Source organism: Poecilia reticulata, linkage group LG5, assembly GCF_000633615.1.
Source record: "Poecilia reticulata strain Guanapo linkage group LG5, Guppy_female_1.0+MT, whole genome shotgun sequence".
Lineage (NCBI taxonomy): Eukaryota > Metazoa > Chordata > Actinopteri > Cyprinodontiformes > Poeciliidae > Poecilia > Poecilia reticulata.
The window spans coordinates 25,300,059-25,316,899 of NC_024335.1; the positions used below are offsets into that span (position 1 = coordinate 25,300,059).

Sequence of the window (16,841 nt, forward strand, 5' to 3'; positions counted from 1 at the left end):
ATAAATACACGTTAAGTGGTCAAGTATGATCAGGTGTTACTCACTGTAAATAATAACCCGCTTCCTACGCCTATGGGTGGAGTTGATGTGTGGTTTAGAATGGGGGATATTCAGGGGGAACTGCTTGCCCAGGGCGCCATCCATGAAAGGACCGCCACTGCTCCAGACTGAGAGTCGTGACGTCAGGTTCAAAGTAAAACTGCAGAAAATAAACAAAATTAGAAATGCCAGATTACTTTGACATGTTCACAATTAATTAAATATATGTCCGTTTTTTTAACTTGTGTGAAAAAGAAATACAAGTGTTCAACACTAAATCGTCTCATTTTTTATAATCTTGAGGTTGGCTTATGTTTCCCTCGGGCAAAACTGATAAGGAGACACATTACATCAAAGTAAACATAAACTCTGTAGTAAATAAAAGTGCGGCGGCGCTTTCAAATGTGGAGAGTCAGCCCATTATCTAATTTAATCAAGCTATTTTAAGTACAGTCGTCAAACTTTATATTTTTTATGTATCACAGAATACCCGCGGAGCCTGAAATACCAAACTCAGGGCAGAGAAGCACAGACAAAGTGACGAAGCTCCACTTCCGCTTTCTGAGTTTTCGCTCTCTGTTGGCGCGGAACTTGTGTCCGACTAGAAAAACAGCAGGTCGATAATAACTTTATAACCGGAGGAAACTTCAAACTTATCCACTGACTGGTTATAAATTCAAACTCTGGAGCCGAATAAAACCCGAAAGAGGTTCTTGGTATGTTATTTTTTTCGACTGCGTCTAAGTAACTAATTTATTTTGGAGACATATTTGTTATGTTGTAAGCTAACCTCTCTAACTACACTATACAATGGTAGAAAGTGTGAAATGTTAGTTTTATTTCTCTATAGAAATTATAACCGTAAGATAGTTTGCTATTGATGTCTTTATTAATTACCTCCGACTTTTTTTTCTTCATTTAAGTCATATTTGCGGAGCGCATACAATATAAAAATCCTTTATTGTCCAACTCGGTAAACCAGGTGTACCAGCAGGAAGTTTGAGGTAAATGTATCCATGCATATTTAAGCTAAGGTAAGGATGTAGTAAAAGAAAAATAATAATAAGAAAGGGTATTGTGCATTTAGAAATAACAGTAAAACATTACCTGAAAACAAGTCAGAGCAGAAATATTCCCATTGTTCCAAGTATATGTTTATTTTAAATAAAAATATAAAAGGCAGTTATGTACCTATCAACAAACAATAACTGAATGTATCTGATCCAGCTCTGTAGTTATAATAGAGAGACTTTTCAGATTGTTTTTAATACCAAGGACTATAACACATAAAGTAGAGGAAAAATATTTCTTGCTTTTCTACTTTTGATATTAGCACTTTGAAATCCATCAGAAAAGGAAAGAATAACGAGAGTCCCTAACCTGAATATGTTATTAAACTCAAAATCATGCCTCAAACTGCATGTTGTTGTCTGATGCATTTATAGATCCAGTTTAGGGGAAATAGACCGGCTATTAATCACAAATTAATCTTTGAATAAAACACACAACATGACGTTCTTTTTTTCTAATCATTCTTCTGGATTCATCAGGTTGGCTGATGGTGCACAAACCCATTCAGGATGAACTGTGAGCTTTTGGCAACATGCAGCGCTCTGGGTTACCTAGAGGGAGACAGTTATCACAAGGAGCCTGACTGTTTGGGTGAGTAACTCAATTACTCAAACATTTAACAAAATGGCCGTTCTCTGATCTCGATCGGCTTTCCTTAAACTTTTTCCCCTCTGGTACAGAGAGCGTTAAAGACCTGATCCGGTATTTACGTCATGAAGATGACACTCGTGATGTTCGGCAGCAGCTCGGCGACAGCCAGATTGTCCAAAACGACCTACTACCAATTATCGTTCAGTACAGACAAGACAAAACCTTGTTTGATGCATGCATCAGGTATGACTCTCGACGCAGCTTTACTGGTGTGGTAATATCTATATTTGTGTTTACAGTGTATTGGATCGCACAGAAATGTGGTGTTAGATTGGTTTTTATCCTGTTGTCTCGTTTCAGGCTCATGGTTAACCTCACCCAGCCTGCCATGCTGTGTTTTGGTAAAATCCCAGATGATCCAGTGTTCAGGCAACACTACATGCAAGTCACATCTCATTTGCAGGCCTACAAAGAGGTATTTTTATAACATTGCGTTGTAAACTCTGAGTACATTGTCCTCTAATTAAACCTCAGTAACTTGAATTGTTAGGTTTTAGTCTTTACTATATTTTTGCACTTTGTTTCTGTTTCAAGGCTTTTGCCAGTGAGAAGGTGTTTGGGATTTTAAGTGAGACTTTGTACAACCTCCTTCAACTGGTAAGTCGGTAGAAAAATGTTTGCATACAAATTGAAAATCTCAATTTTTATCTCATAATAACCACAAACTTCAGTGGTTTTGTAGGGATTTTGTGTAAAAGACCAACACAAGGTAGTGCGCATCTGTGAAGTCCAAGAAAAATACATTCTTTTCTGTTTTTATATAAATAAAAATCCAAAAACCATAGCAAACATTCAGAAGTAAGAAGAGTCAACGTTTGTCTAATTTATTTTTGACAAAAGTGAACAAACAGCATCGTAAAAATGTTGTGACATGCGTCACCCCAAGCTTTGAACATTTCATAAAGCGATATGTGATCCATAATGTTGTAGTGGAAGAATTAATGCTAACAAGACACGACTGTCCTCTTAAACCGACAGACTAGACAAGGAGAAGTTTAATCGAAAGGGACAATAATCTGCGATAAATCCAGGATTAGACTTGTTCCTAAACATAAACATACAGCTAGAGCTGGAATGGTTTAGATCAAATCATATTCATGTTAAATGGCCTAATCAAAGTTCAGTCTGATGAAGGCAGTTGCTTGTACTGGATTTTATGTAGCGTTATCAAAGCAAAGGGACCTGAGAGACGACAGAACACATAATATGCATTTTCAGATTTTTATTTGTAAAGGAATTAATTTCTTTAAATGTTGTTATTGTGCTCCACTTTGAATTGATCTGTCATATAAAATCACAATAAAATTCACTGAAGCCTCAGTTTGTAGCTTGAAAAATGTAGAAAAAGTTAAAGGAAAGTAAAAACTCTTGCAGGACTTTAAAATGAAAACATTTTTGTATTTTCAATAATAAGACAGTTCCGTTCTGTGATGGTTTTTACTGCTTTTCCTGCTGCACCTTCACTCATCCAGGATTGGGAGCAAAGACAGGACGAGGACAACCTGCTGATCGAGAGGATTTTACTGCTGGTCAGAAACGTTCTTCATGTGCCAGCAGATCCCTGTGAAGAGAAGGTTTGACTGACAGCTGATCCTTTACTCTTCACTTCACCGTTCCTCTCTCGTCGTCTAACCTGTGGTCGTCTCTCTGCTGACAGAAGGTGGACGATGACGCCAGCGTACACGACCGGGTGCTGTGGGCCGTTCACATGAGCGGCTTTGACGACCTGGTCAAGTTTCTGGCGTCTGCTCAGAGCGAGCAGCAGTGGAGCATGCACGTGCTGGAAATTATCTCCCTCATGTTCAGAGACCAGGTGAGGCATTGAAAGCCTCTCCGCCTTTTCACTCATGGATCTCCAGGTGAGCTCAATATGACGCGTTGTGAATTTTGCAGACTCCCGAAGTGCTGGTGAGCGCCGGTCATGCTCGCTCCGCCGAGGAGAAGAAGAGAGACGCTGAGGAGCTGGAGGCGCTGAGGCAGAAAGAGCAGGCGGAGAGACGCTCTCGCACGCTGCAGAGAGGAACCAGGTAAAGACGAGCAGCGATAAAAGTATCCAGGTGACTGAAAGTTGATCAGGTTATTCCCCCGCTTTATTAGACGTCTTTCAATTGAAAACTTTTCTATGTCTTCATTTTCTAAATGAAGAGAGTGAAACATTTGATGCTCTTCATTTCCAGTTTAGTATAAATCAGATTAGAGTCAAACTCTTTGATGCGTCATAATCATTTTAAATTGGATTTAAAACGTCTGACTCCATTTAAGATCTTTCAGGACATTTACCAAGCAAACGTTTCGTTGTCAATGTTTGCTTTGTGACTTTTAAGAACTGAAATAAAACCGGAAAGCAATGGCCTGAAATATATTACTGTGTTAGTGAATTTGTTTTTATTTTTAAATTAATTTATGGACATTAATTCACTTTCCGATAATATAATGATTTATTGAGAGGCACTGTGGTTTATCTTCATGCACTTGGAAGCAATGCGCTTGTAGAAATAACATTAAGATTCATTAAACACAATCAGTTACTTGTATGCAAAAACAATAATTTATATCTTTAAGTCTTAGTTAATGTGTTTTCCATGCAGGTGGTACAGCACAAGATCAGGACTTTATTTTCAAAATTTGTCATATTGTTTACAATTAACCTTTATTTTCCAGACACTTGGCTTCCTTTACCATATTCTAAGGATCTTTAGATTTACTGTAGCTCATATTTTTAATGAGATTTGAGTTTTGTGTTGCGTTTTCTTCCAGACATTCTCGCTTCGGCGGATCTTTTGTGGTTCAAGGCCTGAAAGCAATCGGGGAGAAGGACGTGATATATCACCGAAATCTAAACAATGTGAGTCATCGACCATGCAAGCCATCTCCTCTGCAGTGAGATGAGAAGACAACAGCTCACGTCTTTGGTTTCGACCTTGTAGTTCAAACATTACACTCACGACCTGGGAAAAGCAGTGAGGCGTGTCCCTAAGAGAAACCGGCAAGCCCAGGACTGCAGGGACAAGCGACGCTCGGCGCTAAACGTTCGGCTCTTCCTGCGGGAGTTCTGCGTGGACTTCCTGGAGAACTGCTACAACCGACTCATGTACCTCGTTAAGGTCGGTGAGGAGACACACGTTTCACTTCCACATGATGATGGCACAGTTGATCCCTGCGGTGAACTGAGAAACTTTTAACTTGTTTGGAGCACAGAAGAGGTGTTATTGCCTTATTTTTGCTACATTGAAATTACAAATTAAAACATGAAGACATCGTGATTCCTGAACAAAAATATACATATCTACTTTCGCTTTATTTTATATAAAAAAAAAAACATTTCAATGATTCACACTGTTATTTATATCTTTGACTTTTCCAGGAAAGTCTAATCCGCGAACAAACGCAGCAACATGACGAGACCTATTACCTCTGGGCGCTCAGCTTCTTCATGGCCTTCAACCGTGACAACGGTTTCCGTGCCGACCTCGTCTCAGAGACCATGTCCATTCGTACGTTTCACTTCATTGAACGCAACATTACCAATTACTATGAAATGTTGCTAACGGACCGCAAAGAGGCCACATCCTGGTCCCGCAGGTAAAACCAGCTGGACAGATCACAAAAAAATTACAAATTCACGACGAATTATCAGATTTTTTTTTTTCTCACGTGTTCAAACCTTTTGTTGTTTTTAGGATGCATCTGGCTCTGAAGGCGTATCAGGAACTTCTGCTAACCGTGAACGAAATGGACCGCTCTGCTGACGAAGGCATCCGTCAGAGCTCTAACGTCATTAAAAGTGAGATGCTGCTCAGTCAGATTAGGAGGGCAGGTGTACGAACACGCGTTTTTAAAATCACAATAGATCATAATTACATTTAGATGTAGTATGCTTTTCTTACAACTTTGTATAACACAGAGTACTTTACAAAAATTAGAAGCAAGCTTCCACTCTGCCAAAAACCAAAATAATAGCAAAAAATAGCAAGAAGCTAAAATGTTAAATGTGTCATTGTAGACCAGATAAAATGCTATCATTTTTCTATGATTTATCTACATTGTAGCACATATGAACAAAATAAAATGAGAACAGTTATTAAAATATTTCTAAAATTAATCAAATTAACATCGGCTAAAATTATGCATCAATGTTATTTGTATTTAAATGAATAAACATGATAAAATAAATCAAATATAAATATTTCTCATCTTAAACCTAATTTAAAAGTCATCTGTCGGCATAATGTGTCATTAACTCCTTTTTTCTGAGTTTATGGATGTTATATTAAAAAAAATTATTCTTGTTTTTGCTGTCTGGCAGATCGTAAAATTAGTGAAGACTGTTAATTTGACCAAACAATTAATAACAAATGTGAAGCTCAGTATTTATTATGGAAGATGACACAATTACACATAATCGGGCTGAACTCTGACCACAAGATGGCAGCAAATTGCTTTAAATTTGGCCTTTACTGTGTGTGAAATATGCATCAACCGGATTTGGTGGGGCATCATTTAGAGCACCTAAACAGGTGAATTTGTGGCAGTGATACATTTTGTAAACTTGGCAGCATTCTCAGCCTTGCTTTGTCTTTTACTGTTTACTGATATCTGAAATCTCCTCACAAAGGCAACATCTTCTACCTGACGGAGTACAGAGAGATTTTCCTGACCTTGCTGAGGAAGTACGACGAAACCAAGCAGCCTCTCTCCTACCTCAAAGACCTGGTGGAGTCAACGCATCTCTTCTTACGAATGCTGGAGCGCTTCTGCAAAGGCCGGAAGAACTTGATCGTTCAGGCGAGTTGATCGTTGCTCCTGGTGGTTTCCTGGATAGCTTGGCGCATCTTTGAGGTGCCAATGTTTTCATCCTTCATGTGTTCAGAGGAAGAAGGTGAAGCGGAGGAAGTCTCAGGCTAAAAAGAAGCAGCCGGCTCAGGAGACGAGTCCAGAGGTGCTGGAAGAAACTTGGAAGGCTGTTGAGGAAGAGCTGAGGGCGACTGAGTTTCAGGTTGGTGCCAGGACTGGCCTCCAGAGGGAGCAGCAGCCAAACGCTAATCTGTTTACAATCAGTCCAGTTTTCTGACAAAATGAGCCACTAAACATGCTAACTGGTTTTAGCTGTCGGCGTCGTTGACTGAAAGCATCGTTCCTTTTGACGCTGCGTCAGAAACGCCTCTGGAGGAGCAGCGAACTGAGGCCATGGTTCGGGTGCAGGATGCTCTGCTGGCCCGACTGGGACCTGAAGCTCTGGCGCTGCTGCGGGCCGCCAGGTCTGGACCACATCCATGTTTCACCAGCCATAAACTGATCGACGATTCAGTCTATGAAGCAAACTTTAACTAGTTTTTGTTTTTTCATTTTAAAGCGACATAAAGACAAGCAGCTAGTTGTTGTTTTTAAGACTTCAAATAATCTAAATAAACTAAACGGTAACAAACTTTGCTGAACAATAGATTGTTCCAATAGTTATTTCATGAAGTTGCAATTTGTTTATTTTGAGAGGATTTTTGAAATAATATATGGATAATAGCATAATGATGCACGTTTGTGCTTTCAAAGATCAATAGAATTTAATTTTGTAAAAAAAAAAAAAAATTCATATTTACAAGATATTTAAAAAAAAAACCCCAAAAGAAAACAACCAAAACCATAACTAAAATGGATTATGAAGTTTCTGTAAACAAAATTGCCCTTCAAAAACTATTAAATTGTCAGAGTGGAAATTATTAATCTAATTTTTAATTCATCGTTTGATAAATCGATTATTGCAACAGACTTAATTATCACAATATTATTTAAACTTTCTTTTCAACCAGAAAGGCATCCATTTACGTAACCGAGTGTATTTTATTTCTGCCCGGTTCAGGGAAGTCTGGCCAGATGGTGACGTGTTCGGCTCATCTGACGTTGAACCAGAAGAAGAACTGGATCTTCTCAAGCAGATCTTCCAAGCCAACCTGCCGAGTGAGCTTTTAACGGCACGTTTCTCCCTGTTTTCACATGTGCTCTTCTTTTAATTTAACTTGTGTTTTTGCGTATCAGGGCCTCCTCCTGAGACGGTTGCTGAGGACGACGATGAAGGAGCAGAGCTGGAAGAGGAGGAGCTGGAATCTGTCCAGCTTTCTGAGAAAGAGTTCAATATCCTAGACTTGATCAAAAGGTGAGGAAAGAATCAAAAGTTTCTGGTTTGCTCCGAATTTAAGGCTGCCTTCCATCTGCTTCAAAAAAGCAATAAAACTTTATTTTGTGGATATCAAGAGTACAGTAGTTCCTTACTGGAGTAAAGTATTCCCGATTTACTCTGTCTGTTCAAATCTGGCATCTTCAACCTCAACTAAAGGAGGCTCAGACAAACGTAGCGTGTTTGTTTTTATTTGGCTTCAGAAAGACTTTTCCAGGTCTTGTTTGGAAGGTTTCACCTCGTCTGTTTGCTGTTGCAGGTTTGCCAACCCCGGCATCGTGCGCTCATATCTTCTCCTCTTGAAATCATACTCGACAAACACGCCTCACACAAACCACTGCGTAGCTCGCATGCTGCACCGCCTGGCCGTTGACCTCAAGATGGATGCTCTGCTTTTCCAGCTGTCGGTCTTCCACCTTTTCAACAAGATCCTGAGTGATCCCGCCGCAGACGCTTACAAGGTGCAGCAATTGAACTTAAACTGTTTCTCAGGGCTGTCAAGGTCTGGGTTCCTCCACAGCCTGGAAAAGTTAGAAATTTCATTTTTATTAATTTCATAGTCTGGATTGGCACGGAAAAATAAAGTAGGTTTGGAAAAGATTTTTTCAGACTTGGCATCCCATTATCTAGTTCTGTTCTTTTTTTATGTTTTCTTTTTTGTTTCTTTGGCTGTTTCTTTATTTCTTACTTCTTTCTTTTTTTTTTTTACTTTTTCCTTTCTCTTTTGCTTCCTTCTTTACTTTTTTCTTTTCCTGTAACCCTTTGTCTCTTTTTCCCTTTCTTTTGTTTGTTCTTTATTTGGTTCTTTCTTCTACTTATTGCTTTCTTTCTTTCTTTCTTACATTCTTCCTTTCTTTTCTTCTTTCATTCTTTACTTCCCTCCTTACTCCTGCATACATTTTCTTTTTTCTTTCCTCACTATGCACTCCCTTACAATTTTCTTTCCTGTCTCTCATTTCCTTCCTTTCTTCCTTTTATCTTTCCCTTGTGTCCTTCTTTTCTTTTTTCTTTCTCTCTCTTTCTTTCCTTTCCTTTCCTTTCCTTTCCTTTCCTTTCCTTTCCTTTCCTTTCCTTTCCTTTCCTTTCCTTTCCTTTCCTTTCCTTTCCTTTCCTTTCNCTTTCCTTTCCTTTCCTTTCCTTTCCTTTCCTTTCCTTTCCTTTCCTTTCCTTTCCTTTCCTTTCCTTTCCTTTCCTTTCCTTTCCTTTCCTTTCCTTTCCTTTCCTTTCCTTTCATTTCCTTTCCTTCCATCCATCCTCAGTAGGTAAAGTGTTCCTCCTGCAGAAATATCAGCCATAAATCCACGATGAACTTTAATATTTGATATGATTAATATAAAGGACTGGATTCTCTGCATAGTTCAGTCTGGAGTCAATCTCTGAATCCTGGATATGAAGCTGATCGTAGATCATGTTCTGGTGTCTAAGCTTTTCTCCTCTCCCTTCACAGGAACTGGTGACCTTTGCCAAGTTCGTGCTGAAGCGTTTCTTTGCAGTGGCAGCTCAGAACAACAAGGCTTACGTTGAGCTGCTCTTCTGGAAGAATGTGGGCGCCGTGCACGAGATGACCGAAGGCTACACCAAAGACGGGTGTGTGCTCTGCTCTGCTTGCATTTATGAAGTGTATGCCTAATCTGATGCAACTATCCCTAATCTAACGAGTAATCTGTCATTGTAATGAAATATTTCAGAGAGGGAAAGAAGCCATCTTGGACTGAAGAGGAGGAAGAGGAGCTACGAAGGCTCTACATGGAGCATCTTGACTCTGAAGGTTTACTTTTTCGCAGCTCAAACATTTTTTTTTTCTCGGTTTGTCGTCTTGAAAATGACCAGACCAGGCTGACCTCTGAACTTTAACCCCTGACTGTTAATTTTTGGGCACAGTGCCAGACATCGTGGAGACGGTCATCCAGTTACTAAGCAACAGCAACCGCACACGGCGGCAGGTGGTGACCCAGCTGGTGCACATGGGTCTGGTAGACAGCGCTAAAGAGCTGAAGAAACAAAAGTATGCAGTTTGACTTAGGTCTATCAAAAAGTGTGTAGAAAAAAATCAGAAAGCTTCTTTATCGTTTCTTTCAAAGGAAGGGCACTCGGATCGTTTTGTGGACCGAGGAGCAGGAACTGGAGCTGCAGATGCTGTTTGAGGAGTTCAAAGACTCTGACGGTATTTGGAGGCTTCGTTCTCATCACTATGCAAACTGCTTGATTTCACACAGCCTGCCTGTGTTTTCTGCAGCAGCTCCCATCTGGGATTCTGCTTTGACAGGTGAATGATCTTAAAGTGGTTGTGTTGATGCAGATGTTCTGGGTAGCATCATGAAGAAGCTCACGGCCAAGCGCTCTCGAGCACGCGTCGTGGACAAGCTGCTGAGTATGGGCCTGGTGTCCGAGAGGCGCCAGCTTCACAAGAAGAGAAGCCGTGGAAAAAGCTCCGGGAAGAGCTCCGGAAAGAGCATGGTAGGTTACCTTAGGTCTGCTTTCTAAAGGTATTAAAAAAAAAAAAAAAATCATCTGGCCAGAAACTCACCGATCGTATCTTCTAGGCAGCACATTCCTGTTTGTGTGAGCATTACGTCATGTTATGTATTTTATTATTAAATGCTTAATTTGTTTTGCAGACTGAGGAAGACTTCCTGGCTGAACTAACTCAAGGCCGTCCAGATGAAGACAGCGAAGATGAAACGGATGATGATAGTGAGGAAGATGAAAATGAGAGGGAAATACCACAACCTGTCAGAAAAAGGAGACAAGACTTTAACCTGACAGCAGAGAGCAGAGCAGACATCAGGTCCATGGCAATCGCTCTGTTGCAAGAAGGTGAGATTACTGCTGCGCGTTGTTTTTCTTTTTTTGTTAAGTAATCATTAAAACATTAAAGAATACATTATTGTAGCATGGAAAATTAATTCTATTTCTTCAGCTGAAGGCTTAATTTGTCATATTTTCTCTTATTGAAGGCTTGTCCGGACCGCTGTTGTGGCTGCAGAGAAGTTTAAACAAGACGGCAATGGACAGAAGAGACGACTGTGAGTATAACTGGTTATTCAGACGGATTGTTCTCGTTACGTCTTGCAGCATTCATGAGAAAAATTAATTTATTTAATGCTGCTGCTGCCCTGTTCTCTTCCCCCAGGTCCGTCACAACCGGTTCCACTTGCCACTTTCTCAGAGGCAAACGAAGACGCCATGGAGAACAGGAACTTCCTGAAGCTGCTGAGCAAACTGGGAATCAGGCCTCCTGAAAACGAGCAGGTGGGTTCAGATGATTGTCCATTATTAGAAACTTCAGCTTCCTGTTTCAGCCAGTAATTATGGAGTTTATATTCTGTTCTGTTTTCAGTTATTTATGTTGTCATACAGTAAATAAATTTAACTTGCAATAATGAATTTGCCTCTTGCGCAATAATGACTGGAAATAGGATTTAGTTCCTTCCCGAAATGGATTGATGGATGGATTTATCAAGTTTTTCTGCTTTTACTTTATTTAATGCATAAGTAAATAAGTTATAACAACTACAAAAATTATTTGAATAGTTATTTTTTAATTTTAAAAAATACATTAATTCAACATCATTTTATATTTTCCTCTCATTCAATTGATAAATGAATAAATTCAGGGTTTCCTCCAGAAAATTTGCTAAGCCCTTTGCTCGGGTTGCCAGGGCGTTCATCCAGCGGTCTGCTGTGTTTTTGAGTTAAAAAATGTTTAAAGTTGACAGGAAATTTTAAAATATCACTTGATAACTGTGTTGTTGGAAGACTAGAAGATTAACACCTAAACAACAACTATAAAATCTGTAAAACACATAAAGTAAATCAATAAACAATGCTTAGCCTGATGGGGACACAAGTAAAGCCTGAAATATACAACTGCTTACAAAATAAATAAATTATTTAAGTGTTTAAGTCATTGAAAAATAATATCAGTTATTAAATAAATGAAATTGTTTTGTTTTTATTTTCTAAATTCTGTTTGTGTTTAGAAAGTTATGTAAACTTTTAAAAATGTGTTTCATATCATTTCTATCTTTTTGTTGTAATTAGGAAACTTTCTGGAGGATTCCAGAAAACATCAGCAAATCTCAGCTTCTGAGTGCGGCTGCAGCGTTGACCCCTGCAGAGGGCGAACCTGAACACTCAGAGGAGCAACAAGGGCCCAGAGAATCACTAGAAGAACCACACGACCGGGCCGAGGGGGAAGAGGAGGAGGACGAAGAGGTCTCAAGTGAGCAGAGAGCTCAGGCTCTGAGAGCTCTGCTGCTGGCGCGCAGCAGGAAGAGCCACTCTGCAGAGGATGCAGGTACAGACGGAGGAGTCATCCTCGACTCGGTTTGATTTCTCACACGACAGAAAACCTCCGTAGCCGTTTGCTTTTAACTGTGCATGTTGTTGGCTGGAGGAAAATCAACTTTAAAAGCTGCAACACAAAACCACAAAGTTAAATAGAACTAATGCAAATTGACTCTGTTCCCCCGGAGAGGCGGCAGATTAAAATGAAGGCAAATCTAAAGCAGCAATTCTGATTAAGCGATCTTTAATGGCTCTATAAAAAAAAAAAACTGCAGCTAAATAAACGTCCCTCCAGAGTATTGGAGGTAAAAGCACCCCGCTGGAGATGTTTATTATAGAAATGAGGAAAAATCTTCCTAATTTCAAAGAAGTGAAACGTCACACTTTCCCTCTAAGATCTTCTGTCGTTCCTCTGAACTTCAGTGATCTTGTTGCTTTGTGTTTCAGGTCTGGTGTCAGACTCTGCTGCTGCTGGTGAAGCTAACAGTCTAACTGAGAGGTAGATAAATCACCTTGATGGTATTTACCAATAAATACGTTTTTTGAATGTTGTTCATTTTCCACACATTTTGTCCTGATCCAACAGATCCCAGGAGAAGACGTCAACCAAAAGAAGCAGAAACAGGATAATGGATGATGATGATGACAAAGAAGAAGAGAAAGGTAATATTAGCAGGAACAGCTATGTATTTTCTAATAGTTTTCTGAATATACTGGACCAGGAGTTGTTTTAATCCAAACAGTGGCTGAAGACGTTCAGTTAGAGAAAAGACGATGCGACACGTTTTACTCTTCTGATCAGACCAATTAATAGAATCCATATTATTACTTTAATTTGTCCTAACTACAACATTTGAGTAATACACACCTAATTATTATTATTTTTTTAACAGATAACGATTCTTCCAAGGCCATGGATGTTGATACAAATAAGGATGCAGATTCCGACACGGAGGATTTCTCTGCTCCCGTGAAGCGGAGGAGGAGGATGGCCGTGATAGACGACGAAGAAGACGAAGATTAGTGAAAGTCTTTAATGGACCACATACAGGCAGGTCCCTCGTGTTACTTAGAGGGGATTCAGTCCTCTGGAGGGCCGACCAGCAGACCCGATTATTGGAATCCCAAAAAGCTCGTTTATGATGTAAATATATAAATTATGTGAACCGATAATTCATGGTAAAACTTTAGAGAATTTGGTTCCTTTTCAGCTTTTTATCCTTATAATTCCCGTTCTCTAGCATTGTAAGTTCTTGGAGTGAATCGTTCTCTGTAAAATTGTTTCAAATTCAGTTATCTTATTTCTGGTTTAAAAGGTGAAAGTGCTTCTTTTCACATGTACAATTTTATGTGTGTGTAAAACTGTTAAATAAAACAACTTATCAGAACAAAAAAGCCGCTCTGCTTCTCACATTGTGCAACACAGAATGTAAACACTAGGAGGCAGAAATGTTTGCTCCTTTTTTCATTTCAGTGCATAATTTAAGAAAAAGTTCATGCATAATTTAATAAAAAGCGTAGTCTTGATTTGTTTAATTACAAGTTTCATTTTGCAGATAAAAAGTGAGAAAAGCAGAACAGAAATCAAATAACTTCAAAGTAAATGTTTTTTTTTCTGTAACCTTTGCTAGATTTTCTTCCTTTTTTTTTGCCTCGCATGTCTGCAGTCACCATGCACAGTGTTGTCAGTTTTCTTTCTGGGTCGGAGGCGGTGTGTTGTCGTCACATCTGGACTGCATTAGTGACTTCCTGTCACTACATCTGCTCTGCCCCCGATTCAAAGGAGACCTGGAAATGCTGCTATTAGACGAGCGCAGTAATGAGTGGGGTAATGAATTCACACAGCTGTGCCGTATATCACTCGTTCTGTATTGGGAAGGTTCCAGAGTTTAATAAATGTGGTGACTCGTCCTGTGTGAACAGAAATGTGGCAAGCTGAATTTTTCACATGAAAAAAAAAAAAAAAAAGGCTTTCAAAGGTTGTAAAGTCCAACTTCTAGTGAATAGGTTTATAGATTAGGTGAGTTCTGAGGGCAATTAGTTGCACTGGATTTAATTCAGGGGTAAAATATTAAAGATGGACGAAAAGATGCACACCGTACTCATCAGATTGTTTACTGGAAAAACAATTATTGTAACTAAGAAAATGTAAAAAGTTTTCAAGGAAAAGGAGGGCATTACAAACCAAATGTTTTTTTGTTGGTTTTCTTTTAGCAATTTTAGACCATTAGCCTTACAGAAGTTCATTGAAGAGCTGTTGAGAAATCAGTCGTAATCTTGTTACAGTTAAAGTGATTTTGCATTTGGGCAGGCGCTTGTTTCAAGTCAAAGCAGAGGTTACATGAACGAGGCCGATAGAGACGCCTCCGATTATTCGTCACGTTTCCCTGGCACGTTCTCAGGGAAACGTGCCAGGCTTTTCATTTAACAGGTAGAGAATTTATTACTAAATAATAATTTCCTTCTCCAGAATAGGAATGGTAATTTCCCTTTGCTCTCTTGGATTTCGTAAAGAGTTTCATGTTGAAACACACCTTAAAGTCACGCTCACACTTTCCATCCGTCTGGTTTCTGACAGACGCAGAAATCTAATTTATACTGAACTGCTTCTTAGCATGAGGAACTTATACTTCTCTTAAAAATGGAGATTAGAAAATTAGACGAGAGATTAATATTTTCTTGAATACTGTAATAAGAGATTTTGTTTACTAATAAATCCAAAGTGAAATACAGTTAAAGGACTTTGCATGTCCACTGCACTTTTAAATAACTACTAGATAATTAACTACCTACGTGAATGGTAAATACTTAATAAACTATACCTGCCAATGTATAGAGTATTGTTTAAATGATGAGAAAGGACTAAAACACACACATTGTCTTGCCAAATGGTAATTATAACTCAGCTTTTGAAAAGCCTTTTAAAGCGCCCTTGTAACTGTTTATTACTTAATCATCAAGTGTTAAAGTTATAAGGAGGAACAGCATTGTTATTTATTTATTTTATAAAAAGACACCATAAACCACTGAATACTGACCAAAAATCATTAAGTAATGACATTGTGCAACCACATATTTAACATTTAAGATAACATTATGCATATGCTTAGCGAAGGGGCCACGCTGTTAGGTTTTATTCATCAGGCACCTTTATGAGGTTGTTTGTGTACTCAAACAACCACCTCCTGTGAGTCTGGCAGAGGCTGCGAGGGAAAAGTGCTTCTGCAGCCAATCCTTTCAGCTGCACTTCATTTCTGATCGTGCCAGTGCAATCCGTCGGGGTCCCGTCTGCAGCTTTTTACTCCCATCAAAATACAAGTTTTAATACAAAACATTACAAAAAAAAATAGCATTGATTAAAATTTCCAGCTTTCAATTCCAAATCCTGTATTATTGACCCGACATGAATCTTATTGAGTCTGACTGAAGTGATTTTTTAAAATAAATGAGGCCCTTATTAAGAGTGCTGATTGCCAAATGCCGTCATTTGTTCATAATGATGTTGCGTAATGAACAAATGGGGGCGAAGCGCATGGCTGTGCCCGAAAATGAAAGCTCGTGAATCATTTTAAGGACAATTAAATCCTACTAAGAGTTTAGATGTTTTCAAACTTTCACTCATTGTGCCATCTAACTGATTAAATCAATGTTTTTGAAAAGCTTTAAGCTTCAAAGACACAGATAAGACCCTGATTATCCAAATTGTGTTTGGGGTCTTTTTAGTCTTTGTAGTCAGATTATAGCCTGCCAAGACAGAGATCTTAATTATCAGAAAGTGTAATTGTTAAGCTACTAACCCAGCGTCATCCTCTGTATTTAAATTCATCTAGTCGAAGCAAACTTCCTCAGAGTGATCCTAAGCCATACTAAGCCGTGACTTAGGGCTCCAAAGACAGTTATAACACAAGTCAGTTTAGCAAATGTTTGAGTAACACATCTGTATCACTCATCCATCCTCTCTTAACTTTTTTTTTTTTTTGCAGAATTGTGGCCTTTATTGACAGTCGCCAGACAGGAAATGGGCAGAAAGAGAAGGGGGGGAGGACATGCAGTGAAAGTCTCAAGGTTGGGTATGGAACCCAAGATGGCTGTTTTGATCACTTTAACTCCGCTCTTGGCTGTACAGGCAATCGTAGTCAAGGAAGATGAACTGGGCTTCCAGCTAATAAGGTGTCGAGTAGATTTGCACTTAGGTATTTCAGCTACCTAAACTGCATTTTCTGCCGCTTATTTAAAATATGTATAAATCTGCAAAGAGGCACATTTGCCACAAATAATTTGGAGCCGTATTCCACAGAAAAATCTGCGGATCGGAATGTGAATACTGACAATGCTGAACCGTTAATAGCTGGGGTTTCACTGAATATTTAACTATATCCTGGTTTAAGTCCTGCATACAGAAAATCGCAAAAATTAATATTGAGAAGCTGACTTATTTATTTATTTTTTTTTAGCTGTGTGAAAGGACCCCTTCAAATCAAATTGTGTTTAAGGCCCCATAAAATCTTGGGCCGCCCCTGGCTAACTTAACGCTATTTACAAGTTAAATCAGGAAACAATAGCTTGAATTAAATGAGCAGCTGATAACCCAATCAGTCCTCCATTGCTTCCTTCAGATACA

General features: G+C 39.0%; 1 protein-coding gene across 1 annotated transcript; it reads left to right on the plus strand.

Annotated features, from left to right (window-relative positions):
* Positions 1-586: 586 nt before the first annotated feature.
* On the plus strand, positions 587-14,041 carry timeless (timeless circadian clock). Its single transcript, XM_017304615.1, has 30 exons — positions 587-755; positions 1,590-1,701; positions 1,791-1,944; positions 2,062-2,176; positions 2,296-2,358; positions 3,234-3,335; positions 3,419-3,574; positions 3,655-3,788; positions 4,519-4,606; positions 4,689-4,865; positions 5,126-5,343; positions 5,442-5,545; positions 6,377-6,546; positions 6,632-6,757; positions 6,868-7,019; positions 7,616-7,713; positions 7,792-7,909; positions 8,190-8,391; positions 9,378-9,517; positions 9,619-9,698; positions 9,812-9,935; positions 10,012-10,094; positions 10,230-10,387; positions 10,549-10,747; positions 10,888-10,956; positions 11,064-11,182; positions 11,975-12,230; positions 12,668-12,719; positions 12,807-12,883; positions 13,114-14,041. Exons 2-30 carry the CDS (start codon positions 1,620-1,622, stop codon positions 13,242-13,244), a joined length of 3,747 nt encoding a protein of 1,248 aa, XP_017160104.1. The 5' UTR covers positions 587-755; positions 1,590-1,619; the 3' UTR covers positions 13,245-14,041.
* Positions 14,042-16,841: the final 2,800 nt, after the last annotated feature.

Excerpts from the sequence above, each read along its gene's own strand:
- timeless (XM_017304615.1), top strand. The coding sequence starts at position 1,620 with ATGAACTGTGAGCTTTTGGCAACATGCAGCGCTCTGGGTTACCTAGAG. Across the intron at positions 2,177-2,295 it reads ATTTGCAGGCCTACAAAGAG|GCTTTTGCCAGTGAGAAGGT; the intron begins GTATTTTTATAA and ends TTCTGTTTCAAG. Across the intron at positions 5,344-5,441 it reads GCCACATCCTGGTCCCGCAG|GATGCATCTGGCTCTGAAGG; the intron begins GTAAAACCAGCT and ends TGTTGTTTTTAG.